This window comes from Gasterosteus aculeatus, chromosome 5 (assembly GCF_964276395.1).
Source record: "Gasterosteus aculeatus chromosome 5, fGasAcu3.hap1.1, whole genome shotgun sequence".
Lineage (NCBI taxonomy): Eukaryota > Metazoa > Chordata > Actinopteri > Perciformes > Gasterosteidae > Gasterosteus > Gasterosteus aculeatus.
The window spans coordinates 14,365,085-14,389,474 of NC_135692.1; the positions used below are offsets into that span (position 1 = coordinate 14,365,085).

At 47.6% G+C, this 24,390-nt stretch overlaps 4 protein-coding genes across 33 annotated transcripts; 2 read left to right on the forward strand and 2 right to left on the reverse strand.

The window, feature by feature from the left end:
- The first annotated feature begins 404 nt into the window (after positions 1 to 404).
- Positions 405 to 3,908, forward strand: tbx6 (T-box transcription factor 6). Its single transcript, XM_040176173.2, has 8 exons — positions 405 to 609; positions 832 to 1,033; positions 1,165 to 1,432; positions 1,524 to 1,667; positions 1,860 to 1,930; positions 2,009 to 2,067; positions 2,172 to 2,448; positions 2,566 to 3,908. Exons 1-8 carry the CDS (start codon positions 546 to 548, stop codon positions 3,671 to 3,673), a joined length of 2,193 nt encoding a protein of 730 aa, XP_040032107.2. The 5' UTR covers positions 405 to 545; the 3' UTR covers positions 3,674 to 3,908.
- A 1,507-nt stretch (positions 3,909 to 5,415) lies between these two features.
- On the forward strand, positions 5,416 to 9,157 carry prodh2 (proline dehydrogenase 2). 3 transcript variants are annotated; one of them, XM_040176226.2, is made up of 11 exons: positions 5,446 to 5,517; positions 5,740 to 5,978; positions 6,558 to 6,748; positions 6,895 to 7,021; positions 7,332 to 7,403; positions 7,498 to 7,578; positions 7,668 to 7,811; positions 7,923 to 8,089; positions 8,174 to 8,284; positions 8,397 to 8,485; positions 8,593 to 9,157. In XM_040176226.2, exons 2-11 carry the CDS (start codon positions 5,754 to 5,756, stop codon positions 8,784 to 8,786), a joined length of 1,401 nt encoding a protein of 466 aa, XP_040032160.2. In that variant the 5' UTR covers positions 5,446 to 5,517; positions 5,740 to 5,753; the 3' UTR covers positions 8,787 to 9,157. The 3 variants fall into 3 exon arrangements, 1 of the variants encoding a protein (XP_040032160.2); XR_005712209.2 differs by having other exon boundaries at positions 5,416 to 5,978; positions 8,174 to 8,294; XR_013467770.1 differs by having other exon boundaries at positions 5,416 to 5,978; positions 8,174 to 8,264; positions 8,345 to 8,485.
- Positions 9,158 to 9,727: 570 nt separating this feature from the next.
- Positions 9,728 to 18,562, reverse strand: eif3c (eukaryotic translation initiation factor 3, subunit C). 17 transcript variants are annotated; one of them, XM_078103618.1, is made up of 26 exons: positions 18,355 to 18,562; positions 17,368 to 17,485; positions 17,217 to 17,282; positions 16,942 to 17,131; positions 16,654 to 16,779; positions 16,399 to 16,450; positions 15,886 to 16,010; positions 15,657 to 15,778; positions 15,150 to 15,303; positions 14,886 to 14,989; positions 14,463 to 14,604; positions 14,148 to 14,273; positions 13,865 to 13,958; positions 13,495 to 13,682; positions 13,086 to 13,310; positions 12,807 to 12,998; positions 12,457 to 12,628; positions 12,214 to 12,373; positions 12,003 to 12,068; positions 11,780 to 11,867; positions 11,529 to 11,694; positions 11,268 to 11,309; positions 10,979 to 11,020; positions 10,403 to 10,453; positions 10,277 to 10,324; positions 9,728 to 10,201 (listed from the first exon to the last, which is right to left on the reverse strand). In XM_078103618.1, exons 2-26 carry the CDS (start codon positions 17,463 to 17,465, stop codon positions 10,017 to 10,019), a joined length of 3,024 nt encoding a protein of 1,007 aa, XP_077959744.1. In that variant the 5' UTR covers positions 17,466 to 17,485; positions 18,355 to 18,562; the 3' UTR covers positions 9,728 to 10,016. The 17 variants fall into 17 exon arrangements, with proteins under 17 accessions (XP_077959744.1, XP_077959747.1, XP_077959743.1 ...); XM_078103621.1 differs by having other exon boundaries at positions 9,728 to 10,141; positions 10,268 to 10,324; XM_078103617.1 differs by having other exon boundaries at positions 10,277 to 10,351.
- Positions 18,563 to 18,664: 102 nt separating this feature from the next.
- LOC120819076 (uncharacterized) lies at positions 18,665 to 24,151 on the reverse strand. Of its 12 annotated transcripts, none has more exons than XM_040176164.2 (8): positions 23,956 to 24,151; positions 21,314 to 23,323; positions 21,127 to 21,172; positions 20,732 to 20,893; positions 20,512 to 20,595; positions 20,161 to 20,295; positions 19,131 to 19,202; positions 18,665 to 18,866 (listed from the first exon to the last, which is right to left on the reverse strand). In XM_040176164.2, the coding sequence occupies exons 2-8, from the start codon at positions 23,297 to 23,299 to the stop codon at positions 18,847 to 18,849; spliced, it is 2,505 nt and encodes an 834-aa protein (XP_040032098.2). In that variant the 5' UTR covers positions 23,300 to 23,323; positions 23,956 to 24,151; the 3' UTR covers positions 18,665 to 18,846. The 12 variants fall into 12 exon arrangements, with proteins under 12 accessions (XP_040032098.2, XP_077959759.1, XP_077959760.1 ...); XM_078103633.1 differs by having other exon boundaries at positions 20,542 to 20,595; positions 23,802 to 24,151; XM_078103634.1 differs by having other exon boundaries at positions 23,802 to 24,151.
- Between the last annotated feature and the right edge of the window lie 239 nt (positions 24,152 to 24,390).

The following is a 24,390-nucleotide window of genomic DNA, read 5'->3' on the forward strand; positions in this document are numbered from 1 at the left end:
GTGTAAAAATGATTAGTTATTAAAAGGCAAGATATTTGCCGCCAGTGAAAAAGAACAAATACAAGAACCAAAAGAAAAAAAGAACTGCACTCAAGCAAACATACTTTTCCTTCCTCTGCCGACATGAAACAACACGGATGCCACTCGTTTTCCGACCTGACAGCAAAGTAAACCCGAGATGTTGCAAATCACTTGTATGACCGTTGTTGTTTGTGTTTGTGGAGCGGGGGGGGGGGGCAATGATGAGCCGTGCAAGAGAGAGAAAAAAGAAAAAGAACCCAAGGAAAACGCGAAGCCATTTGGCCTCGTGTGTGAAGCTCCACACACCTATTTAACCGAGCGGGTCCCCGGCGTGACCCTCAGTACCACAGCACAGCAGAGGACAAAGACTAAGGACAAGAGAAAGGGACATTCTGAGGAGACGTCTCCGGTGCCACGGAGGGTTTATGTCACAAGATCTGCTCAAGGAAAGGAGACGACGAGAGTCGGAGGAGGAAATGTCCGTTTGAAGAGGACGAGGACAAGCAGAAAGCCCAAAGACGAAGATGCTGAGTGTGGAGATGTACCCCGGTTTGACCCATCAGAGGATGGGAGACTGCTTCTACAGAGGTGAGAGGGTGTGTGTGTGTGTGTGTGTGTGTGTACATGCATGCAGAATACATTAATGAAGTATGATGAAGCGTTTTGCATGTTTGCTTTACACCTCTGGGTTTGGCCTCTTTTTAATCAACTGGTCACGATAGAAATCGGATTCCAGATGTTTGCCGGGAACACCGGGTTATACTGGTACACATCCGGCCATTTACAGCGAGGTTCTTGTCCTTCCCACAGACCTTCCGTCTCAGACGTTCCCTTCCGCCTCCGACATGGCGGCCAAAGCTCTGCCCCAAAGGCTGCTGCCCCCCCCGGCCATCCCCAACAACCCAGCCGCCAAATCCCCCACAAGCGAGGTCAAGGTGGAGCTGGAGAACGCGCACTTGTGGAAACAGTTCAGCTCCGTGGGCACGGAGATGATAATCACCAAGAAGGGCAGGTGAGTGAGAGTCAGCGAACTTTGACCCCACTGCATGTAAACTTCCTCCTCCTATAATGTTAAAACGTCCACGACTTCTCCGAGACGACCGTAACCGCCGCCCCTCCTCCTCCTCCTCCTCCTCCTCTCAGACGGATGTTCCCCGGGCTCAGGCTGAAGCTCTCGGGCCTGAACCCGTCCCTCCGCTACATCCTCCTCCTGGACATCGTCCCGCTGGACAACGCCCGCTATCGCTTCCAGGGCGGCGGCTGGCAGGCCGTTGGGGGGGCGGAGGCCAAGCTGCCGGACCGGGTTTTCATCCACCCGGACTCGCCGGCCACAGGGGCCCACTGGCAGAGCCGCACCGTCTCCTTCCACTGCGCCAAGCTCACCAACAACACGCTGGACTCCCAGGGACATGTAAGACCCCGCAGACGGGCCGAAAGACAGCGACGCACCTCGCTCGTCTCTGCGGCGCATTTGGAGTCAACGTCTCCTCTTTTGATCGCAGATCATCCTGCACTCCCTGCATCGCTACCAGCCCCGAGTTCACCTCATCGAAGCGAGGGACGTGCTGAGGTGGGGCGGAGCTCAGCGCTCCTTCGTCTTCCCCGAGACCCAGTTCCTCACGGTCACCGCCTACCAGAATAACAAGGTACCATAGTACCACGTGCACACGCGGGCTGTTATCAATGACTGCTGTAGTGGACTCAAGGTTGCCGAGAGCATATTTCTCTGAGTAACGATGGAAAGTATGCAGGAGATTCAAAGCACATCAACTGAGAGCCGAGAACAAGAGCGGTGCAACTTTTTGCCAACTGCAAAAAAAATGTTTTGTTTTTTTCAGATCACAGAGCTGAAGATCAACTCCAACCCCTTCGCCAAAGGCTTCCGGGAGGACGGCATGAACAGCAAAAAGTAAAACACGCCCCCCCCCGCACGGAAGCACGTCACGCTGTTGCACACTCAGAATCTAAAGCGTCTATTTCCCTGCAGGCAAAGAGACGCGAGACTCAAGCGCAAAGTATCCGTCGTGGCCGACACCCTGGATATCGGTAAGCCCTTTAAATTCGACCCAACTCGACCGCTTCTCCCTGCACCGCCTTTGAATTGCCTCGGCCCTAAATACGCCGCGCGCCTCCACCTTTTCCCCCCTCAGCGAACTGCGACGCATGCGACTCCGCCGAGCTGCGGGCCGCCACCTCCAGCGCAGACCTGCAGGCCCTCGCTCTGGCCTCCCTCCCCCGGCTGCCCGACGGCCCCCCCTGTGGGTTCGGAGCGGACGGCGCCTCCTATCGGGACACTTTGGTCCAGGAGCATCCGCTTGACCTCGGCCAGGACTTCATGGCTTCTCAGATATCCGACATCGGGATCTCCATGGCCGACGGCATGCAGGACGCCCGGGGAAGTGAGGCGGAGGATCTTATGGTTGAAAGGTAGGCGTGCGGAAGGGGGAGGAGTTTCCTCCTGTGTCCATCTCCCCAAATTCATTAAGCAACAAATCGACACAAAGATGTTCATATAAATATATTTTTTCTTTTTCTCCTCCCCAGGTCGGACGCTGTCGGGGGACCAGCCTACACTTCCACTTTCTCCACTACCAGCTGCTCCTCCTTCCCTTCAGCTCCTCTTCCGCAGTCCTCCTTCTCCACCCTCCCCGTCCGTGACTCCTCGGATGCGTCCATTCCTCAGCCCATCGACTATCCCTCCATTCTCACCTCCTCCCCCGCCCTCCCCTCCTCCTCCTCCTCCACTCCCTCGCTGCACCAGACCTCCTTCACCTTCCCCACGCCGCCTCCCTCTAACTCCTCCTCGCCGCAGTCCCTCCTGTCCTCCACCTCCTCCCCCTGCGACGACACCTATCACACCATCCCGGAGGCGGAGGACTCCTCCTTTCCCGCCCCACCGTCCGCATGTCCGCCCGGTCTGCAGGCGGAGCCTTTCCCCAACTCCTCCGTCGACCAATGCGCGCCGGCATGGATCCACCCAAGCGTCCTGAATCCCGATCCAGCGACCGCTCAGCACCTCCACAACTACGGCCACCCGCAGGCCGCCGCCCTGCCGTGCTCGCACGGCGCCCCCCCCGCATCTTTCGCCTTCCCCGCCGTCCCCCCACACATGCAGAATCTGTCCTTTCCCAACGTGTCTCCCGCCTCGGCCCACCACGCCCTTCACCTCCCGAATCTGAGCCACCAGGCTCAGGGTTCGTCCTTGGCTGCTTCCTTCCCTCCCTCCTCCTTCACTCATCCCTCCTCCTCCTCGTACCCTCACTCCTCCTTCCAACCCCCTTCTTGCTTGGCCGTCTCCTCGGCTCCCTCCGTGCCCCCAACCGCCCATCACCAAAACTTGCGCAACCCCTCCGCCTCCTCGTACCCTCCGGTGGAGATGGCCGCCATCTCGCAGTTCAATCCGGCCGCCCCCTATCGCCCGGAGAGGATACTGCACCACCCGTCGCTTCTCCCTCAGCTGGATCCATCGCTTCCCTCCTCCACCCCTCCCCCGGCCCTCTACCCCGCCTTTCCGTCCTACCCCCTCCGCCTTTGTCAGGACCCTCACACGTCCCTCTCCATCCCGTTCAGGCATCTATACAGACAGCACCAACACGGACACGCCCACCCCCAGGCGCCCTACCTGGATATGAGCTCACGGGCTGTGTTTTAAAATATGCAGGAATGTAAAGTTGTAAAAATGTTTCGGCTTGAAAGCGCTTTTAGTTTTGTTTTTTCTTCCTGTTTTGCAATTTCTAGCGTCGGTTCAAGAAGCGTTCAACGTGCTGATGTGTGTGGATGTGTATTTAAAAGTGTTAAGACTGATCAAAATTTGTAAATAGCTGTTTAAGATTTCCTTTCTCAAATGTGCATTCCAGTGTTCTAATAAATAAAAAGCTTCCATATTCCAGAGTGGAGTTATTACTTTTTATTAGCTCTGCTTAAGACTGGAAACAGCTGGTCGGGCGTTTCGGGTTAAATCTGGTTTGATTTTTTTGCACCAATAATACGTTGTTTTATGGGACGCATTGCATCCTGGGACCTTTAGTCTACAGCCTCTGGTAGCATGCTCGCCATGAGGGTCAGGACCGCAGTGACCTCAGTGATGTGCAGGCTCACCATGTTAATCATTTCCTCCGCTGACATTTTTAACCACCACACCGCCCCCAGAAATGACGTCAGTGGAGTGTTTGTTGTATATATGTCAGCCCTGTGAGGCGGGGGACGTAAAATCTAATAAAAAAAATAAGATACAATTATTCAAAAAAAAAAAAAAAGGTACCAGCAACGCCACCTAGTTGCGGAGTCTAGGTCTCCATAAAAACAGGTTCTTTTTCTTTTTATTATTAACTAAAAACCCATAAATAACTACAATTGTATTAAAAGTCCAGCTGGAAAAAAGTGCTAAAAAAGATTAAGAATTCGACCAGCCACTGCTGCTGATCCGTCCTGCCCTTTCTTCCAGTTTCCGGTTCCGTTCCTTTCCTGAGTGAGGTGTCCAGTCCGTTTCTTTCCTCTCCTCGTTTGCACCCCGCCTGCTCGTCCGCTGTCTTGCCGTCCTCTCGCTTCCCCTTCCTGTGGCTTCCCCTTCCATGCCGTGCTCAGTGTCCTTTATGGCAGCTGTGTTAATTGGAGAGGGGAGGTCCTTTCATTGTGTAATGCGGTTGGCCAGAGCTCTCTGTAACTGATTAGTCCCTCCAGGTGCATGTAGTTTACTAAAAGGTGGGTTAATACGTGAAAATGTAATAAAACAAACCATGCTAAAATGTAATAAAACAAACCATGCTAAAATGTAATAAAACAAACCATGCTAAAATGTAATAAAACAAACCATGCTAAAATGTAAAACCAAACCATGCTAAAATGTAATAAAACAAACCATGCTAAAATGTAATAAAACAAACCATGCTAAAATGTAATAAAACAAACCATGCTAAAATGTAATAAAACAAACCATGCTAAAATGTAAAACCAAACCATGCTAAAATGTAAAACCAAACCATGCTAAAATGTAATAAAACAAACCATGCTAAAATGTAATAAAACAAACCATGCTAAAATGTAAAAACAAGTTATGCTAAAATGTAAAACCAAACCATGCTGAAATATAATAAACCAATAATTTACAGAAACCATAATGTCCCCCTGGTGACACACACACTGTTCTCTACGGGTCTGTTAATAAATCTTAAATCTAATTTAATCATTCAATAATAATCAATTTTACAGAACATCCCTAAAGGATCACAAGCTGCGTTTTACAACACTATTGTAGCTGTAACTATATAAGCTTTTAGGGGAAACGATTTTATACACGAGAGAAAAGCTCTTCAAGTGTATTTTTTGGAGAAGCTGAGAGCAAACCGCTTGTGGGCTGATGCTAAGGGTCAACTTGGTTTTGCCTTGAATTTAGTCACCCATTAACCAGTAAGTGTGTCAAAAGAGGATGAATCCCACTGGTCGACGCACAAACCTTCCAATCGCACCTGCATAGCTTTCCCAGGTGAGGGAAGAAGGGTAAGGTCTTTCATATATACGAACGTATTCATTGTAAATTAGATTTAACATTTGGTAGCTTTGGACGCCTGGTTCCGATTGCGCTGCGTCTTTCGGGCTCCTCTGTTTCTGCTTCAAACCAGCAGATATCAGCTGACTGCTGAGCGTCTAGATACATTCACCTCGGGGAGCAACTAATGCAGATTCACACCTCACTTTAAATCAGTGACACACACACACCAGGTTTCTCCGGGACGATGATGGCCGTCACTCGCTTGCGTCCCTCGCTCGCTCGCCTGCCCTCGCCGAGGCTGCTGGGTACCGGGGCCTCCAGGACGGCCAAGCGGCCCGAGCTGCTCTCGGCCGCTTTGAGCTTCCAGGAGCCGGGTGCCTTCAGGGTGAAGAGTCTGGGCGAGCTGCTCCGGGCTCTGGCCGTCTTCCGTCTATGCTCCTACCCAGCGCTGGTCAACAACTGTGGGAAGGTGAGAGTTGAGTCTGTCAGCTTTTTGCTGCTCGGAGGCAAGTTGGATCGATCAGATCGACGAGTGAATGGACGACAAAGAGTCGGTAGCTGTTTTTGTGTGATTCTTGCTTTGAATGAGAATGTGGAGAATGACAATGGTGGAGGAAGTACAAAGACTTCTAAACTAAAACTAAAACACACATGGTGCTACAAGTACTCAAAGCAGACTGTTCTATCATTAGATTATTATCCCTCGTGCATTAATGTGAAGGCAGGATTTTAATGGTGTGAGTGGTTGAGGGGGATCGTTTCTTTATATATTTTGTAAAGAAGTGAAGCTGCTTTCATTGCACATTGATCTGCTGATTGCTTTTGTGATTCAAAGATTTCTGTTATTGTGAGTGGCATCATCCTAATGCTGAGGTTTAGTTTTTAGCATCACATTTAAAATCATTTAAGCCAAATTAAAAGGGGAAAAGCAGTAAATCCTCAGGTTTGTGGAGATTTGAATGAGAAGTAGAAGGTGGCATGAAATACAAATGATAAAAATAGCAAATCCAGTCACTCTACCTCACCTCCTCCCCTCCTCTTCCTACAGCTGATGTCGGTGGCGCGCGCCCTGGTGGGCCGGAGGCTGTTCTCCCTGATGCTGCGGCCCACCGTCTACGCCCAGTTTGTGGCCGGCGAGGACGAGGGAGAGATCTCTCAGTCCATGCAGAAGATGAGCTCGCTGGGTCTGAGGCCCATGCTGGCCGTGCCGATCGAGGAGGATCTGGGGGCGACCTCGGGGTGCGGAGGAGTGTTGGCGACTCACTAAATGACGGCGTGCAAAAAAAAAAAAACAACAACAAGCCCAAGACTGATTTAGAAAGCCTCCCTTCTTGACACGCTGCACCTCAGCTCCACCGTTGTCGCCTTTTTTTCGTCTCCCACAGCGAGAAGACCTACGACGAGAACCTGGAGGCCATGTTGGAATGCGTGCGGATGTCACACAGCAACGCCTGGAGCAAAGAGCCCATGATGCAGCTGAAGATGACGGCTCTGCTCAGCCCGGAGCTGTGTGTAAGGCAGCGGCTCGTCGCCTTCAGTACTCGGATAAAGTGCTACTGTCACATTTCATGTAAATGAGGTGTCATGCAAGTAGTGTTCATTTCAATATGCTACATTCTTCCACAGTGTAGCGGTGGGTTTTTATTTTCTTTGGTTCACTAAAGAGTCTTCTGACTATCTTAGTGAGGAAAACTCGCTGGGATGTTCACAGGTGTTTTAAGAACAAACAGCAGCTGTATGGGGTTCAGATATGTTGGGAAAGAAAACGATAAGAACACACGTGTGTGACGTGTCTGATACGACTGAACTGCTCGTTTTAAAGGTCAAACTCACAACGCTCATCGGCCAACGGACGCTGAACCTGAATCTTCTGGTCAGAGCTTTGGATGGAGAGGTGAGACATCCTTCCCTTTGCCCACGTCTACATGGTTCTGGTTCTGTTAAATGACCTCTGACCTTTCTCTAAAACTGCTTTTTTTTTTCTCCAGCCAATTCAATTCCCTGGTTTAAACGAGAGTGAAGTGGCCCATTTCCTCTGTGGCCTGCAGAGACTCAACAAAATAGCAGAGGTGCACGTGAACGTGTGATTCTTCACGGAAGACAAAGGCGCCAAAGCGATGTCCGTCATTTGGAATTACGTTGTGTATATTTTTTTTAGGCAAGCATAAACAAAGTCAGAGTCCTGGTCGATGCAGAGTACACCTACGTGAATCCCGCCCTCTCTCTGGTCACCATGGCGATGATGAAGAAGTTCAACCAAGATGGTGTCTGGATCTGGAACACGTATCAGTGCTACCTCAAGGCAGATACGCTTTTTTTATCCCTTTTTTTTTACAAATATCACTGAATACTGTAGTCAGTAAGACAAAGTTTGTTCCTCCGTGATCAGTCGATCCCCTCCGCGTCTGTTCAGGAGTCCAGGTCTCTCCTCTTAGAAGCTCTGCGGGTGTCAAACGACGAGGGCTTCGGCCTGGGGGTCAAGCTGGTACGAGGAGCCTACATGGACAAGGAGAGGAAGCTCGCAGAGAAGGAGGGACGTCCGGACCCCGTCCACCGGTGCTGGGAGGACACCAATGACAGGTGGGAAAACAGGAAATGGTCAATACTCACAGATAAACCAACGAAGATCAGCCCCGTGTCATCCGTTCGCTTGTGTTGGTGCAGTTACAACGGCTCCCTGGACGTGATGCTGGAGGCCGTCTCCCAGAAGCCCGAGCGGTACAGGATCATCGTCGCCACTCACAATGAGGACTCGGTGAGGCGCGCCGCCAGACGGTGAGATTTTGTAGGTGTTGTGCTCTGAACCCCCCCCCGTGACCCCTCTGATTCATGCAGCCTCTCGGGCCGCAGCTTGTGACGTAGCTCTTTTGTGCCACGCCGCGTTCAGGATGGAGGAGTTGGGGATGGACAACGACGGAGGCGCAGTGTGCTTCGGCCAGCTGCTGGGCATGTGTGACCACGTCTCCCTCACGCTGGGTGAGCGCTGAGCTGCTCGGGCTGCAGCGCCGACCGCCTCTCCTCATGTAAAGTACAGAAGGCTGAGACCATCTCTCACTGTCTGTCCTCTGTCCTCTGTCCCACAGCAAAGGAGGGCTACGCAGTGTACAAGTCAGTGCCGTACGGCTCAGTGGAGGACACGCTGCCCTACTTGGTGCGCCGGGCTCAGGAAAATCAAACCGTATTGCAGGGAATTCGCAAAGAGCGGGAGCTGCTGAGGAGAGAGCTCCACAGGAGGCTGGGCCTGCGGGCGACGGAGGGAAACCCCTTCACGCGCTGAATGAAAATGAGGCTCTCGCCCTTCGTTGCGTCTTGATAACCTATATATTTATGGCGTTGCGAAAGACTAGCGGGATCGGGAGAGGAGACCCGGAGGGCAGAGTTTGATCCCTGCAGAGAAACCCGGAGGCCATCGCGCAAAAAAGGTATTGCGTATTAATGCAAAGGGGGTCAATGAAGAGGCGTTGGTGCCGAGCAAACGGACAGAACGCTTCACAAGTTGGTCCGTTGAACAATTGAATGTTGAAATCTATGCGCTCTTCAATATTTCTTGAGCGGTTCTGTTTGCAGGACCCAAAGAAAGCTGTAAACCTCTAAGTAAATCAAGAAGCAAAGTGAATGAAAATAAAACTTGCAATAGATGAGATTTGATCTAAATTGTTGTGCGGTTTCTTCAAAAAAATATTGGTTTGAATATAAAGGGATTGTTGTCACTATAAAACTGTCCCATCTTTGTTGTGTTATGTAAATATGACTCCTTTAAACTTGTTAAACTACTATAAAAACAGGAAAACTATTAAATATAATAGAACATGTTAGTACATTCGACTGCAGCAGTGATTCAACCCTTCAAACTAACTTTTGGAGGAATGCATCGGGAATAACCGGCGATCCAGAGCTGCACATCCAGCCGCGAGGGAACACAAGACAACTTGTAGTAAATCTCTGCTCTCGTTTGGGCTCCGATGCAGAAAAGCGGTTTTAGTTTGTAGCGTAGCTGCAGAATCAGATTGTGACAACAGGGAGCGTCTCGTGGGGTTATAATGCAGAGTAATATTTGAGACATTGCCGCTTTCTGCAGGTACAACAACCCAAAACGTAGCGCCGTAATGTCAATGACTTTCACTGACGTGGCGTTTAGTGGAATAAGACGTCTGTTCCTGCTTTGATATTTTCCTTGAGCTTATTTTTAAATAAATGAAACTTGAACAAAAAACACTGTTTTATTCTAGTAATTGTTTATTAGAGAAGTCAAAACTTGAAATACGTGTAACCGAACCCAAAGCCAGCCGCACTGCATTACATCATTTTCTACAAGCAACAATAACCTTAAATCTCTTGTCAAAACAAGTTGGCCGTACTGAAATACCACACTCTGCGGTGGGCTTTTGGGCGCCACGTGGCGGCGGTCGGACCACAGCCGAGTGTTGAGCACAGAATCCCATTGATGCGACTGTTGTGGAATGAAGAATAGTCCAGCTGGAGCGACTGAAAGACACACGGTTCAACCTCAGTAGTTGCTTTGGTTCTGATTCCTGTAGCCGCCTCTATTGTAGCCGCCTCTATTCCCCTGGTAGCCGCCGCCTCCTCCCTGGTAGCCGCCGCCTCCCCCGCCTCCATGGTAGCCGCCGCCACCTCCACCTCCGTGATAGCCGCCGCCTCCGCCTCCTTGGTAGCCGCCGCCACCGCCTCCACCTCCATGGTAGCCGCCGCCGCCTCCACCGCCGTGATAGCCGCCGCCTCCATGGTAGCCGCCGCCACCGCCCCCACCGCCATGGTAGCCGCCGCCACCTCCACCGCCATGGTAGCCGCCGCCACCTCCACCTCCTTGGTAGCCGCCGCCACCTCCACCTCCTTGGTAGCCGCCGCCGCCATGGTAGCCTCCGCCGCCTCCACCTCCATGGTAGCCCCCACCACCACCTCCCTGGTAGCCACCGCCTCTCTGATCTGTTACGTGCAAAGAGCCAAACGTAAGTGTCCACATGTCACGAAGCTAAATTCATTTTTCTTGTCTTAATGGTTTGCATACAATAAAAAAATAAAGCTAAATCAGTATCTGTTTGGGGGATTTTCACGCTGCTTTCCAGTAGAACCTCTAAAAGCAGCGATTAACTTTTCCTGTTTACATCTAACCCATCGAGTCTTCAGGCTAATCACAGGTCCAATGCCAACTGAAGCCGGTTATAAGCCGCCTGGTTGAGGCGCATTGGCTCGGGAGGGGTTCATGTGGTCAGGATTTTGTTTAATCCGAAGTGTGTGACGTAACACGATTCAGCTGTTCCCAAGCACCAGAGAGCCATGAGGGAGATGCCAAATAGGAAGAGAAAATTAAAAACTATTGATAAATAGTTTGACAAATAGGGACTAAAATTTAGAGTGAGGATTAAGCAGAATATACATCCTGGTAATTACAGACAGTGAAGAAACAAATGTGTGCAAAGGGACAAAAAGGTCGAGAACGGCTTAACTTACCTCTGTTGTAGGATTTGTTCTGCTGGTAGCCACCTTTCTGGTCTGTAATGCAACAAAAGAACCAGTTAGCTCATTGTGTGGTCAGACACGTGCACATGATAACCTCAGCGTGACTTAACACAGTGATTCTTAACTGGACAGCACCACGAGTGAGACGTGCTGGTGAGCCAAACAGTGGGATGAAATAACCAAATGTCGCGGTGAAATTCGATTCATACCGGCAGAGAGAGGAGTATACTTTATAATCCTTGAGTGCAGTTATAAATAAACAACCGTTTAATTAACATACCTCTGTTGTAAGATTTGTTCTGCTGGTAGCCACCTTTCTGGTCTGTAATGCAACAATAGAAAGTTATCACTGTTCCAGAGTCAGAACTTTTCAACCCATCATAAAAAACAAGGAGAACATAAGAGACGTTGCAGGAACTTGTCCCGGTACGTCCACCATGGCACTGAAGATTTAGTTCAATGTTTGTTCCGTTCATTGTTCAACAGGCTGGAAGTAAACAACACACGGCACACACATTTCTCACAGGTACCAAACACGCACCTCTGTTGAAGTATCCTCCATAGATGCCCTGCTTGAGGTCGAAGACGCGCTCGTTGTTCTCCACCAGGCTGCCGAGTTTCTCCGCCAGCTGCAGCGCCATGTTCTGCAGGGAGGTGGGCTCGGTGCGGTGCATCACCACCGTCTGGGTGGGCTGGTCGAGTGACGCCTGGCGGCGAGAGGACAGAAAACAACCTTTAGAACACTCACAGGAGGACAAAACAAAGTGCGTGCCAGGCGGAACGGAAGCGTACCATCAGCTCCTCGTTGATGATCATCTTGCTGATGATGCTGTGGACGGTGGGTATCTCCAACTCAAACATCTCAGATAGGGTCCCCATGCTGGAGGACAGACAAAAGGGTGTTACACAGACCGACCAATAATGACACTGATCCAAAGTGAGGCTTCAGCTGAACGCACAGCGGTCCGCACAAAGCAACTCTTCAGTAGTGACTGCAGCGCCACCACCTGCTCACCTGATGGAGTCGTACACGCTGCTGTAGGTGAACAGGTAAGTCCTCAGTGACTCTTCCTGGATCTTCCTATAAAAAGAAAAAAGAAAAAAAAGAAAACCAATCAGGAAATGTATTGAAATACAAATGATGTGGAAATGCACAACGTTTGAAATGAGAAGAATCAAACTAAGTAACAAACACGTCACAACGGATCGGAATGCTGCACGCTAACCTCACGAGCATCTCGCGCACTCTCTGCGTCTCGGGGAACAGGTCCCAGACTTTACTGTTCATCTTCTCGTTGATGATGAACGAGTGGCAGGTACGCCAGTCTCCCATCTTCATGGCCTTGCTGGCTGCCACCACATGCTCCCTCATGCTCTCTGGGGGCCCTGGGGGACAAAGAGAGCCACGGTTATCCTCTCGGGCGGCGCTGTTGCGCTGCAGCGGCTCATGTGGGGGGCGTGTGGCGTACCCAGCAGCGGCTGCCTCTCTCCCACCCTCAGCTGGTGATGGAACTGCTTGCTGATCATCCTGCGGCGGGCATCGAACTCGTGGGCGGCCATGTAGGGGATTTCCAGCAGCATGGCCGACACCAGGTACACACACTCCAGCAGCTCCAGGTTGATGTGCATGTGGAACGGCACCTTAAGGTAGGTCAGAGCGATGGTGTGAGAATGTCTTCAGGTTGGACCAAAGTGAAAGATCAGATCACAGGCAAACGTTGCCCCCCCCTCCCCCCTGTGAGGTCATAACCAAAGAGATTCTCAGAGGTCTTCAGTATCACATTCGTGGTCATAAGAGTACTACGCATGTGGGGCTTACTTGTCTTCTCTTTTCAATCTTCTCCTGCTCTGCGTTCCTCTCCTGCATGTTCCTCATGAGCAGCCCCTGACCCAGGAGCTCCTTGGCTCGCCCAGAGGACTGGATGTCCAGCAGGGCGTTGTGGGCGTCTTTAATCATGCCCTGCCTAAATGCACAGATGCCGAGTTGCACCATGGTTCTGTTGTACAGGATCTAAACGAGAGGGAGAATACGTGCTTAGGCGCAAAAGCAAGATCAGAGAACACCTACGAACCCGAAAACCAAGAGCGTCTCCTTTACCTGCACGGGGGGGTCGGCGTGCTGGATGTTGTCCTGCAGGTGGCTCATGAGCATCAGGTCGCGGGCCTGGTACCAGCGCGAATGCAGAGCGTGGTGGTAGATGTGGCAGAGGATGGCGCAGGTGCGGATGCGGTCGGTGCGATCTTTGGCGTAGATGAACTTGCAGAGGCGGTCCATGATCACGGCGCTGTCCTCACCCTCGCTCTCCTCCTGGTCCTGCTCGGACTGAAACGGCGGGCGGGGACACGTCTCAGCGCATCGCACTCATTGCGGAATGTACAGAGACGACACGCATTCACTTCTACTTCTGCCCGATGGTCGTTAGTTTCATGCCAGTTCCTCTTTATGGCTTTAATGGCAGTAATATGGGTTATCACACCCGCCTTCACCGCTCCGGTGCTTTCCTCACCTTGGACTCGACCGGGAGGCCCAGGCTGCGCCGGTGGGCCTTGTAGTCAAACTTGTAGTAGGTGTGCATGATTCTGCGCAGGTAGACGCGGCAAATCTCCTCGGTGCTGCCTTTGGTCTCCATGTAGTCGAGCAGCCGGTCGATGATGCCGCAAACGTGCCCCTCGTCTTTCAGGTTGTCGACGTATTCTGGAGGAGAGAGAAAGAGAGCAATGAGCCGGCAGAAAGAGACGATGGACATCGAACTGGCGCAGGAACACACTCCGGTGATCCTTCCAGCGTCATGTTCCAAAACTATAGGAGGTACGTTCACATCACAAATACTGGGTGGTTTAAAATAAATAAAGGCTTTTTCTGTGGAGTTTCCTCACCTTGTGAATGGGGATCGGTGTTCTGCATGATCTTGGTGAACTCTTCATCCATCCTCTCTACCAACGTTAAGATGCACCCACGCACCCGGAATGGCTGACAAGCAAATGAGGCAATAAATAATTAGGATTACTGCAACGCCAGCTTCTCCTTCTCAAACAAAAAAAAAAGTGTGCAGTCGGTGCAAACTGTGTACTACTTTCATGCAAGTTTAGAACAAATGACGGCGCTCCGTGCAGTTAACGGACACACACACTCAAAAATAACAGAAAACTGACAAGATACCTGGTCTGAGATGATCAGACTCTCACTGTCCTCTGCAATGTTCTCCCCGATGAAGATGTCGTTGTGTTCGAACAGGATGTCAAGCAGCTCATCGATGCACTCCAGGCACTTCTTCCACATTTCAGGCTTAAAGAAAAAGAAAAAACAGAGTGAGAGTTCTGACATGTTCCTGTATTCAAGCATTTAACACAACGTACAAATCAATACAACAATAAGAAACGTCTATGGTTCTTTTTATTAATACAAAAAACAAAGAAGGATATTGGGACTTTAAGGAATTTGGACACCACAGTCTTTCCAGGTACAAACTCCTACCTTCATGAAGGCCGCCAGGTTGGGGTTGTAGTCGTACAGGGAGGCGATGATGTTGAACTTGATCTTCACCAGGACTCCTTGGCCCAGGTTATTCTCACCAGCGATGTTCGCCAAAGCGTGGAGCAGCTCAATCTGGGCCGCCCTGTTGGAGGGACACACAAAGCGTGCAACGAGAGATCAGAGAAATTGACCTCATTTTGATAGTTACTTAATGCACAGACTGATGTTACAGATTGAATGTTTCATGCAAAAGCGTTTCATCCCCCGTGATTTATCACACAGGACAGTTTCTTTGCCATTAAAAGAATCTACAGCTTCTTTTACATGGCGAGTATTAGTGATCTGAAGACGATTGTGGCTAATGGAATTCATTCAAACAACAGTTCCTGTTCCCGTGCAGCTTTAGTTAGTTAATGACGTTACCTGTCTGTGCCCTTTTTGCCTCTTGCTTGCAGGATCTCATTCAGCTTCTTCACCACCACTGGTACATTGATTTCAGTGCCTTTGGCAAACATTTTAGGCTTTTCCTAGCGGAAATGCATATAGCACACCAAATAAATATCGAAACAATTTGTGGATTCCTTGAGACAAAGTCTAAAATACACAAAATGCCATTGTGCAAAAGACAGAACACTATAGTTTTATAGCAGAGAAATGAATTAAGACAGTTGATGATCACTTCATTACCTTAACCATCGGGGCGCCTCCTTTCACCTTCTCCCAGCCCCCCTCCACCCCCTCTCCTCCCTCCTCTTCCTCAAACTCCTCCTCGCGGAGCTCCTTTTTCTCCTTTTTCTTCTTCTTACCGATCTTTTCAGTGGACTTCTCGCCCTCCTGAGCCCTGTGGACGGACAGAGCGGGTCGTGGTAAGTATACAGACGGGGGATGAAGAGGACCGCAACCGATACTTCATTGCCATTAAAAAGGATACATTGTTACTACACTTTTGGAAAATAGATATGAAGGAGAAGAGAAAATACAGGCAGGGGAAGACTTCTGGCTAGTCTTAGGGGATCATTTAAAGGGATTCTTTAAGTTGTTTTACTTATTCTTACATATTATATTTACAAACGGTTGTTGATATTCAATGCTAAAAAAAGTAAATATGTAACAAACATTTTTTGAGAGTAATTGAGTCAGAAAACACTTTTAAAAAAGGCGGAAAGAATAAAGTACGCGGAGAATAAGACTCACTTCTTGAGGAAGACAACAGCCAGGGAGGCGCCCTTTCCGTCCCCTTCATCCGAGCTCTCACTGCCACTGTCGACAGTGTCGGAGCCCCAGTCTTCATCGTCATCACTCGAAGAAGACTCATCCTGTCAAGGGAGAAGACCCCCAGCTCATGAGAAAGAGGGAGTGTACAGAGGGTTGCTCACTGTTCTCGCTTTGCAGAAGAGTCAGACGTGGTTCACTGGCCTCTTACCCCGGATCCTTTAGCGGACTTAAGGAACTTGCTGGCATCTGGGGTAACCTCAGGCTTTTTCTTCAAGAAGGACTTGGCTGGAACGCCATCTTCATCTTCCTCTCCATCGCTATCAGAAGATGAGCCTTGAATAACAAAAATCAGGATGAGTTATCAGGTAATGAAACAAAAAAAAAAAGATTCAATTTTACTTACGTTTCTGATCTAAATACGATCCTGGTTCATAAAATGAAACACAGTGAAAACAGGTAGGCTGATATACTTGAATGATGTTAATAGTTTATGCAATGGTTTATGTGATGAAGGCCATCGTACTTTTTCAACATGTTAAAAAATTTCAGCAATTTACTCTGATGTTTGCATGAACACAGCCTGGTTTATTTATTTGTATAAGTTTGGACACACCGTCTCATTAAATGAGACCAAACGTCTCATTTGTGTGTCCAAACGTTTGACTGGTAATGTGTGTATATAATATATATATATATATATATATCTTATATATATGCTTACCAGAATCCCCTGCCTCCTTCTCCTCCTCTTCATCGGCCGACTCCTGAGGGTTCTAGCAGAAGGAAGACAGCAAGATTTTACTTCCATCTCCCACCCACATGGAGGCCAATACACAAACGGCAAGTGCTTCTTTTACTTTTTCATACACAAACTTGCATTAAACGTTAAAGAAGACTACCATCCAATTTTGAAGGGTAGTTAAAATCCCATAACCAGCAACGTATATTTCATGCCACAGAAAGTTTATTAATTTACCTCCTTGTATGAAGTTATTTCTGTTTCGTAGTCTCTGTTGTACTTGCGGATCTTCTGACGTAGCGTACTGAGGGCTTTGGCGTTGTGTTTGTTCATCTTCTTCTTTCCCTCTTTGTCCTCCCAAACCTGCAAAGAAGAAAACAGTTATTTTTTGCACCTCAAAAGTGGGGACGTGGATTATAAATTATGTCAAACTGCAGTAACCAAGTTTGACAAAAATGATATGCTAAAAAAATATATATATATTTACACTGTTGTCATTTGACTTTGGAAGTTTGAGCTACTGACCTGGTTCAGATAGTCCTCCAAGTCGGCCAGCAGACGGATATAGAAAGAGGGAACACCCTCTTTGTCCACTATAGTCTTGCTTTTGAGGAAGGCTCGACATAACTGCTCAAACTCCTCCAGACATTTGGCCATGTCGCGAATCTTCATGGCATTTCGGATGGTCTTGATGAGGTTGGTCAACTCCTCGAACCTAAGAGACACAAGCGTGAATTCAAAACCTCGTAGCAGCAAATGCAGAGTTTAAGATTTACCGCTTAAAAAGACGCCACACCAACCTTTTGTCTTTCGCGCTGCGGACCACTCGCTTAGTGTCCTCCTCATCGTCACTAAGAAGCAGCGACCTGTGGAAACAGCATTTGTGCAGGAGGTCAAGACAAAAAGTAGAATGCGGGTGCGATGGCAGAGCTTGCTGAGAGATGTACTGACGGCTTGTAGGTGGTTCCGGGTGCTTTAGGGGTGATCTCATCGGCGGACGAGGACTCCTCTGACTCGCTGTCAGACCCGGTGGCGAAGAAACGAGACATTGCTGAAGGAAGGGGTCAATCTGTGAAGACACAGTCACATCTGTTAAGAGTGATCTGTTGGAAATATGTGCTGCACAATGTGTGGAATAGACGATGCTTGGCAGATCTGCACGAACACATTTCCAGAAAGATGAGTCAATCCGCTGCGCACAAACGGGCAGAAAATGGGGTTTTAAAAGAAACACCAGGAACAGCGTCTTCATTTCACTTAGTTGCTGTTGCGATGGAGTTAAAAAGGTGCAGAAGTACGAATGATGTAGTCTTGGCTAGCCAGCATTAGCTTAGGTTACAGCGTCACTACGGAACAGTTACCGTTAGCCGATAAGAACCGTAGCTAGCGCTTGATTGTGCTGCTTCAATAATGTAAAACATATAACAAGATTAATACTAAGCGCTGATACAAACAAATATTCGACTGTTTTCGGCACAATGGATGGCGTCCGTGCGCACCGACGTCGAACCAGGTGGGTTAAAAACGCTTTGGATAACAGCGTCAGGTAAATGACGTGTGATACCGACGCGTGTTAGCAACCGGCTATGTAGCCTTTGCTAAACTATATCGCGTTGACAGATGGACAACAAACAGTTAAAAAAAACTCGACATCAAACTGTAGCTTCAGCTCTACGTTTTACCAGTTAGCTTCGATCGAAACCACCCAAATGCAAACACTCTACAACCGAATAAAGTGCGTGACTTAACGTTAACATCTGATAACACAACGGCAACACTAACGTGGCGCGGGATGGTTGCTGTGCTAAAGCTAGCAACAAGCTAGCAACAAGCTAGCGCGAAGGGGCCTCCTCGCATGTGTAGCGAGCCGGTCACGTTATCTAATCCAAGGCGAGGATTTATCGCCCGTTATTTAATTAAATCTTTGGACAGACTCACCTACGCCCTTGTGAAAGTTATTTTGCGATGTGTCTTTCTAGTTTGAATCCTTTTTAAATCCAGTTTTGCTGTTTAGTGGCCACAAATAAAAAGGCGTGCGACGGCCTGGCCGGGAACTCGAGTCGAGAAAGGAAGTAGAATCCAGGTCGAAAAAGCTAAAGCTTTACGGCAGCGCCTGCTTTACGGCAGCGCTTCCATAGCGACAGGCCGGGGGAAACGTCAACTCACAGACGTAAAACCATTTATCTAATAAAAAACACAGAATATAATAATAATAATAATAAGAAGAAGAAACGACAAAGTAACCTCAGACAATTCACAACACGTTTATTTCAAAATTCACAGATGATACATATAGAAGTAAGAAGCAGAAGTTGTTATATTAGTATGTACGAACATTGGCCGTGCAACAATTATAGTAGTATCGTATAATACATCATATTTACAGTGTCCGTGGAAAAAGGGTACGCCATTAATATCAGCCCTGTTGTCCTAACTTTTCTTCAGCAGCTCTAGAGGGGGGAAATGGATAATTACATTAATAACAACTTAATAACAAAATGATAAGCGGCATCTTGCCACATTTTAGATCAAGATCAAACAAAACACCAAGACAGAATTCTTATTTTTACATTACTGACACAAGTAGTATTTGGGTAAAAACTTGTTTAACGTTAAAGTCTCATTAATTTCCAAACTGTAAAATGTTTAATTTTCCTAAAAATCCTCAGTTTGGAAGTAAATTAATAAGATCGAAGCTCAGTAATTAAACTTACCTTCTTTGAGCCTCTGTATTTCTTCGGATTGTTGTTTGAGTTGCTGTTTAAGCATGAAGCAGGTGGGGCATTCTGCAACACAATTTGAATCATTACATTTCTGAAGACAACTAATCGTTTATCATCTCTTTATTGTGATATATATATATAATATATATATATATATATATATATATATATATATATATATTACACACACATACGACTTTGATAAGTGAAGCTGGATAGCTGATGTGTAACTACTTTTCATTATGGTCGCTATATCATCTAGTCACTGGGACCAGTTTGAGGTCAACAACGTATAGTACTTGGCATTATACGTTGTAATACGCTTATAGCATTGTATGATTATGGCAGTTTGCATGCTGCCGCAATCATTGTGGGACTAATCAAGGAATATCTTTACTTAATATCAAAAATGCTTTACAAATAATCACAAAATCATTACAAGAAATATATAAATACATGTATATTTTATCAAACTATTTATAATCACTGTTATAAGAGATTTTAATTTAGTTCATTCACGCAGTCATTGTTTGCGTCAAGCAAACAATACATTCAAACAAATGATGATTACGATGCATCTAAAGTATGTTCAAAATAAATGATACAGCTTTAGAATCCATGTCTATAATTGCTCATTGTGTAGAAAAGTATACAATGAAACAGTTTGACACGTAGATATGTTCATCTTGTCATGACTGAACGATTGAGCTTGTGTCGTTCTTCTGACAAGCAGCACTGATGAAAACAAACCTTTTAAGGTATCAGAAAACATTTAACCTTCATTAGTTTGTGTAGCTCTTGCTAAGTATTCCAATGGTCCTCATTGTGACCGTTCAAAAACATCTTTGATAAAAGGAAATGTCATAAAGATACAGGTCAAAAAACATTTCAAACAACTGAAAGACAGACATAACTCAGAGAAACACACATGGAGTCTCGCCAACCGGCCCCCGTAGATAATGTACCGGATCACACCAGAGGGTTGAGTCAGTGGCCTCAGCTGTTCACTCTCCCAGCTTACCGTGGCCTTTTCCTTTGGCTTGCAGAGCTTGATGGCTGGTCGCGGGCTGTTTCAGGGCCTTGTGTCTGCCGACAGCATCGCAACACGTTGAGACCTCGGCAGCAGAGCTGGATAACGCAGACGTGCTGGATGGATCTGAAAGCGTGTGATAAAGATCTGGTGAGTAACGCAAAAATAAAGTCATAAAGTCAAGAGTACTGGACACACTTTCCCAGAAACATACAAGCCCCGGTTTTGAAAACCATAAAAAAACAATTTAAGATGTAGGAGTTTATAGTTTAGCTTTAGTAGAAATACTAACCGTGCAGTTCTTTGAAATAGAAAAAAGGGTTGGTTGAAAGCTTTTATTACCCATTCTTTTCTTCTTTGCTAAAGTTTCACCTCTGGCTAAGGGCTGCTTCTTTGAATGTGTAGCCTTCGTCATTGGGTTAGCAGCTGCTTGTGGGTGAAAAAAAAAAAAAAAAAAGGAAAAAAAACACAAAAGAAATTCAAATTTATGTTAATTCATTGTTACACACGTGTATTTGGTCTTATTTGTAACTGAATAAACAGTCCACCACTGTACGAGTACCTGTCGGTCCACGGGGTCTGTTAGCGTGTGATGATGACGATGACGATGATGCTGCGTTGCTTCTAGCTGATGGCGGCCTGAGACCTGCTGCAGGTCTCTGGATGCCCGACGGTATGCCACTCAACTGAGGTCTCGGCAAGCCTGAATTGGGTATCTTCAATCCTAACGTCAGCACAGAGGGGGGAGAGTGAGGACTGAATACTCTGTGCGGCTAAAAGCAGCACAGAAATTAAATCAGCAAGAAGAAAAAATACCTAAAAGTTGTAATATTTCCTCATTTAGTTAAGATATGTGTACAATTCCCATCCCATCCGGTTTTAATTTACCCTCAACGTGTATGAAGGATAAAACTGCAACCATAAGAAGCCCTAAAATGGAACACACACACCGCCTACCTGTTGTAGAAGCCCGCAATTTGTAGGAGCTTGATACTCCTGTGGCCTTAAATAAACAGGAAATGGAGTCAATAAGTGGGTTTAGGTGTAACGGACATGACAAACAAGTATAGCGATCAATTTCTTTAAAACACAATGTGATGTTGACACTTTTTTTGTTTAAAAAAGGCGAATCAAATCCTGTTACCTGGGCTGCATTAAGCGTGTTCTTCGCTGCTACAGCCTGGGTCCTTTGCCTCGTCATGGGCAGGCCTGAAGTCGACGCATCAAACCTCGCGGGGAGGGCGGCGGCGCCTGGCTTCTGCCTCAAAGGCTGGGACGCAGCTCTGAAAGGAGGCAGGAGGGATTTGGCCGCTGGATGGGCAAAGGTCGTTTTGCGGTCGCAGACGATGTTTGACGGAACATCTGATGGCGTCGGACCAGCTGGCAAAGCGGGACCATCCCCATACAGCCTTTTCTGCGCCGCTATCGTTTTGCCCTCCACTCGTTCGGCGGTTACGCTTAAAATCTTACAGGTGGTCATCGGCGTCGAAGTGATCGAAATGGCTGCCCTTAAATCCAGGGATTCATCCAAATTGAACGTGTTTTCATTGTTGTTTTCCGTTTCCATGTTTTGAAGGCCCAAAGTGTCAGAGAGCCCATTTGTCAAAGGCAGACTGGATCGTGATCGGTTCGTAGTCTCGCATTGACCATCGCCAGAAGCCACTTCAACCGCTGGACTAACTTCCAACATGCAGTCAGGGGTGTCAGCCGTCTCTGTATTAGGGACTGTGCTCGATGATGTCCCATCATCTTCGGGGGGTTGGGCTTTGGAACTGCTTTCTTTAGGGGTACTCGTTGCATTACAAACCCCAGGAGGAGTGGACTTGTCAAAAGTGTTCTGGAGGCTCGTTTCTGACAAAGTTATTGTGTCGTTCTGCTTGGGAGGTTTAGCATCGAAGGTGTTGTTCTGGAGAAGAAGGGTCCCAGAGCCAGCGTTTCCTATAAAAGTATTACCGCAGGATATTCGAAGGCAATTTCCATCAGAAATGCTGTTCTGCACATCAGACGAACCTGTTGCCTTTACGGCCGGGAAAGTTCGATTAATACAGAGGGAGGTTTCAGTGGCGTCCTTAGAGACCGAAGTAGCCGGATCTGTAGGCTCGCTCTCTCCTTTGGGGCTGTTTGCATTAGACGGGGTAAGATCCACTGTCATATTCTTAGGGTTGGGTATTTGAACAGTGGTGTTTAAATTGGTGGAAGAACTGGAATGGGAGGACTGGAGAGCAGTTAACGCGCTGCTCACAGACCCACACGTTTCCGGGCGCGGCTGCGCCTCCTCGCTTGTCAACTCCTCGGCCTCGTGGCAGGAAAGCGGCTCTTTGTTGTTAGCTTCCTCGGTGCTCGATCCACCATGAAGCTCCGAGGCGACGTTCTTTGAACTGGTGTCGCACTGCGTGTCAGAAGTGGAGAACTCCGACGCAGCACACTGAACAGTCACAACACTCGAGGAGCTTATGTCTTGAGTAACATTGGAAGGATGCGTATCAAATGTGTCTTCACCCGATGTGTGAACCTTTACCTCGTTTGATCCACTGTGCTCCGACGAGGTCCTAGAGCTTTCCAAAATGTTCTCTTGCGTGACATGCATTGAAGAGGTTTCTGCTCCGTCTGTGGGCTCTGATTCACGCGTGACATCCAGCAGAGTAATTTCTGGGAAGTATCGGGAATCCAGAAAGCGCTCCGGACGATACATACTCTCAAGGGGATCAACCATCTTATCGCAAGAGACTGACAGTTCAGAAGAGTGGAATTCAGAACAGTTTTCTTGAGCAACGTCACTTGAGCTCGTTTCCAACAAGGTTGTTGTTCCATTCTGTCGTGAAGGTTTAGCACCGATAGCCTCACTCTCCGCCTTCGGATGGCTCAAACAACATTTGAGAAGATCCGGCGTCTTTTTCTGAGCAGGGGTGTGTAAGTCGATGGAGGAACTCGACTGGGGGGGCTGGAGCGAGTTCAACCTGCTGTTCACAGACCCGGTTGTTACAGGTGTAGCAGGTATTCCTGCAGGATGAGGTGAACTACATGTAACATCAAGGAAGGTCACTTCTGGCAAGCATTCCTCGTGCAGCCAGCACACGCTTTCATCTGGGACATTGAATGACAGCTGAGAAGACATTTTCCAGCTGTTCATTAGGACCCTCCGGGCCTGCAACGACTTAATCCACACAAAAAAAACTGACATTACCAGATGACGTAACTTACATCGGGAAAATGTCACAAGTATTTACAGCTCTCATATCAATCTGGATTTACGACTGGGCTATGTTACAGTCAACAAAACAAACGCCTTGTTTACACAATAAGACAATTTTAAAAAACTGTATTAGCAGAGACAAAGGTCATGCGCTGACCGGTGTCGGTTGCAAATTATGATCAGACATGAACATGTGTTTCCCTTCAGTTTAGCGAGGCAGAAGACATATGACCTTGTCTTTCAATAATACCGCAATGTCAGCCGACTACGCTGGAGCACAGACAGCGCAGTTCGCGCGGATAGAAAGAATTATTGAAGATTCATCTCGAGAGGTCACGGAGACGTTAGCGACGTTACGCTCTGTCATGAAACAGTCCCAGAGGAGGCTAAGCTAACGCTAGCGTGTTAACGTTAGCTGGTGGAACGGAAACATCTTTACCTCAACAGCCCGGACGCTTCTTGGTGGAGGTTTATATTCGTGGAAATACTTTTAATTAGTGTTCTTTATTCATTCGAATCCGTGTACGGAAACACGTACCAATCGAACAACAGTGTGTCAAACTCAACATCGAAAAGTTCATAAAGTTACTCACAACTGCAGCGCCGCTCTGGTTCAAAACACGTCACTAGCTTCCTTCACGTCGATTGGTTAATTCCGACCAATCACAGCTAAACGTTTCTTCTTCATGTGTTTAAAATGAATGTCCATGTTATGGTGTAGTACTGCCACCTACTGTCTTGATAAAATTACATTTTAAATTGAATAGATTTTTTTGTTTTTTTATTATGGTGAATTCCAAAATAAATTGTAAATATGTACGCCACATATTACATATCTTATATCTAGCAAGTGAAATTCATATTAATTGCACGGTATACATAGATAGCTTTCAAAGACCGGGGGGGGGGGGGGGGGGGGTTGTGAGCTGCACAATAGAAATTGTTTAAGCTTCTTAGCACATCGAAATTGTTTGTGATTTTGAGTTCACTCAGTCAACAACACAACCATGTCCACAACGTGGACCTCA

Bases quoted from the DNA above. Each gene is read 5' to 3' on its own strand.
- tbx6 (XM_040176173.2), top strand. From the start codon at position 546: ATGCTGAGTGTGGAGATGTACCCCGGTTTGACCCATCAGAGGATGGGA. The intron at 1,433-1,523 runs GTAAGACCCCGC...TTTTGATCGCAG, and splicing joins CGCTGGACTCCCAGGGACAT to ATCATCCTGCACTCCCTGCA. The intron at 1,931-2,008 runs GTAAAACACGCC...ATTTCCCTGCAG, and splicing joins GACGGCATGAACAGCAAAAA to GCAAAGAGACGCGAGACTCA.
- prodh2 (XM_040176226.2), top strand. From the start codon at position 5,754: ATGATGGCCGTCACTCGCTTGCGTCCCTCGCTCGCTCGCCTGCCCTCG. The intron at 7,812-7,922 runs GCAGATACGCTT...GCGTCTGTTCAG, and splicing joins CGTATCAGTGCTACCTCAAG to GAGTCCAGGTCTCTCCTCTT. The intron at 8,090-8,173 runs GTGGGAAAACAG...GTGTTGGTGCAG, and splicing joins TGGGAGGACACCAATGACAG to TTACAACGGCTCCCTGGACG.
- eif3c (XM_040176131.2), bottom strand. From the start codon at position 17,465: ATGTCTCGTTTCTTCGCCACCGGGTCTGACAGCGAGTCAGAGGAGTCC. The intron at 12,629-12,806 runs GTAAGCCCCACA...ACCTACCTTAAG, and splicing joins AGATTGAAAAGAGAAGACAA to GTGCCGTTCCACATGCACAT. The intron at 11,021-11,267 runs GTATGTTAATTA...GTTGCATTACAG, and splicing joins GAACAAATCTTACAACAGAG to ACCAGAAAGGTGGCTACCAG.
- LOC120819076 (XM_078103629.1), bottom strand. From the start codon at position 23,350: ATGTCAGTTTTTTTTGTGTGGATTAAGTCGTTGCAGGCCCGGAGGGTC. The intron at 20,599-20,731 runs GTACTCGTACAG...TTCACCCACAAG, and splicing joins CAGACCCCGTGGACCGACAG to CAGCTGCTAACCCAATGACG. The intron at 18,867-19,130 runs GTAAGTTTAATT...TCCCCCCTCTAG, and splicing joins AATACAGAGGCTCAAAGAAG to AGCTGCTGAAGAAAAGTTAG.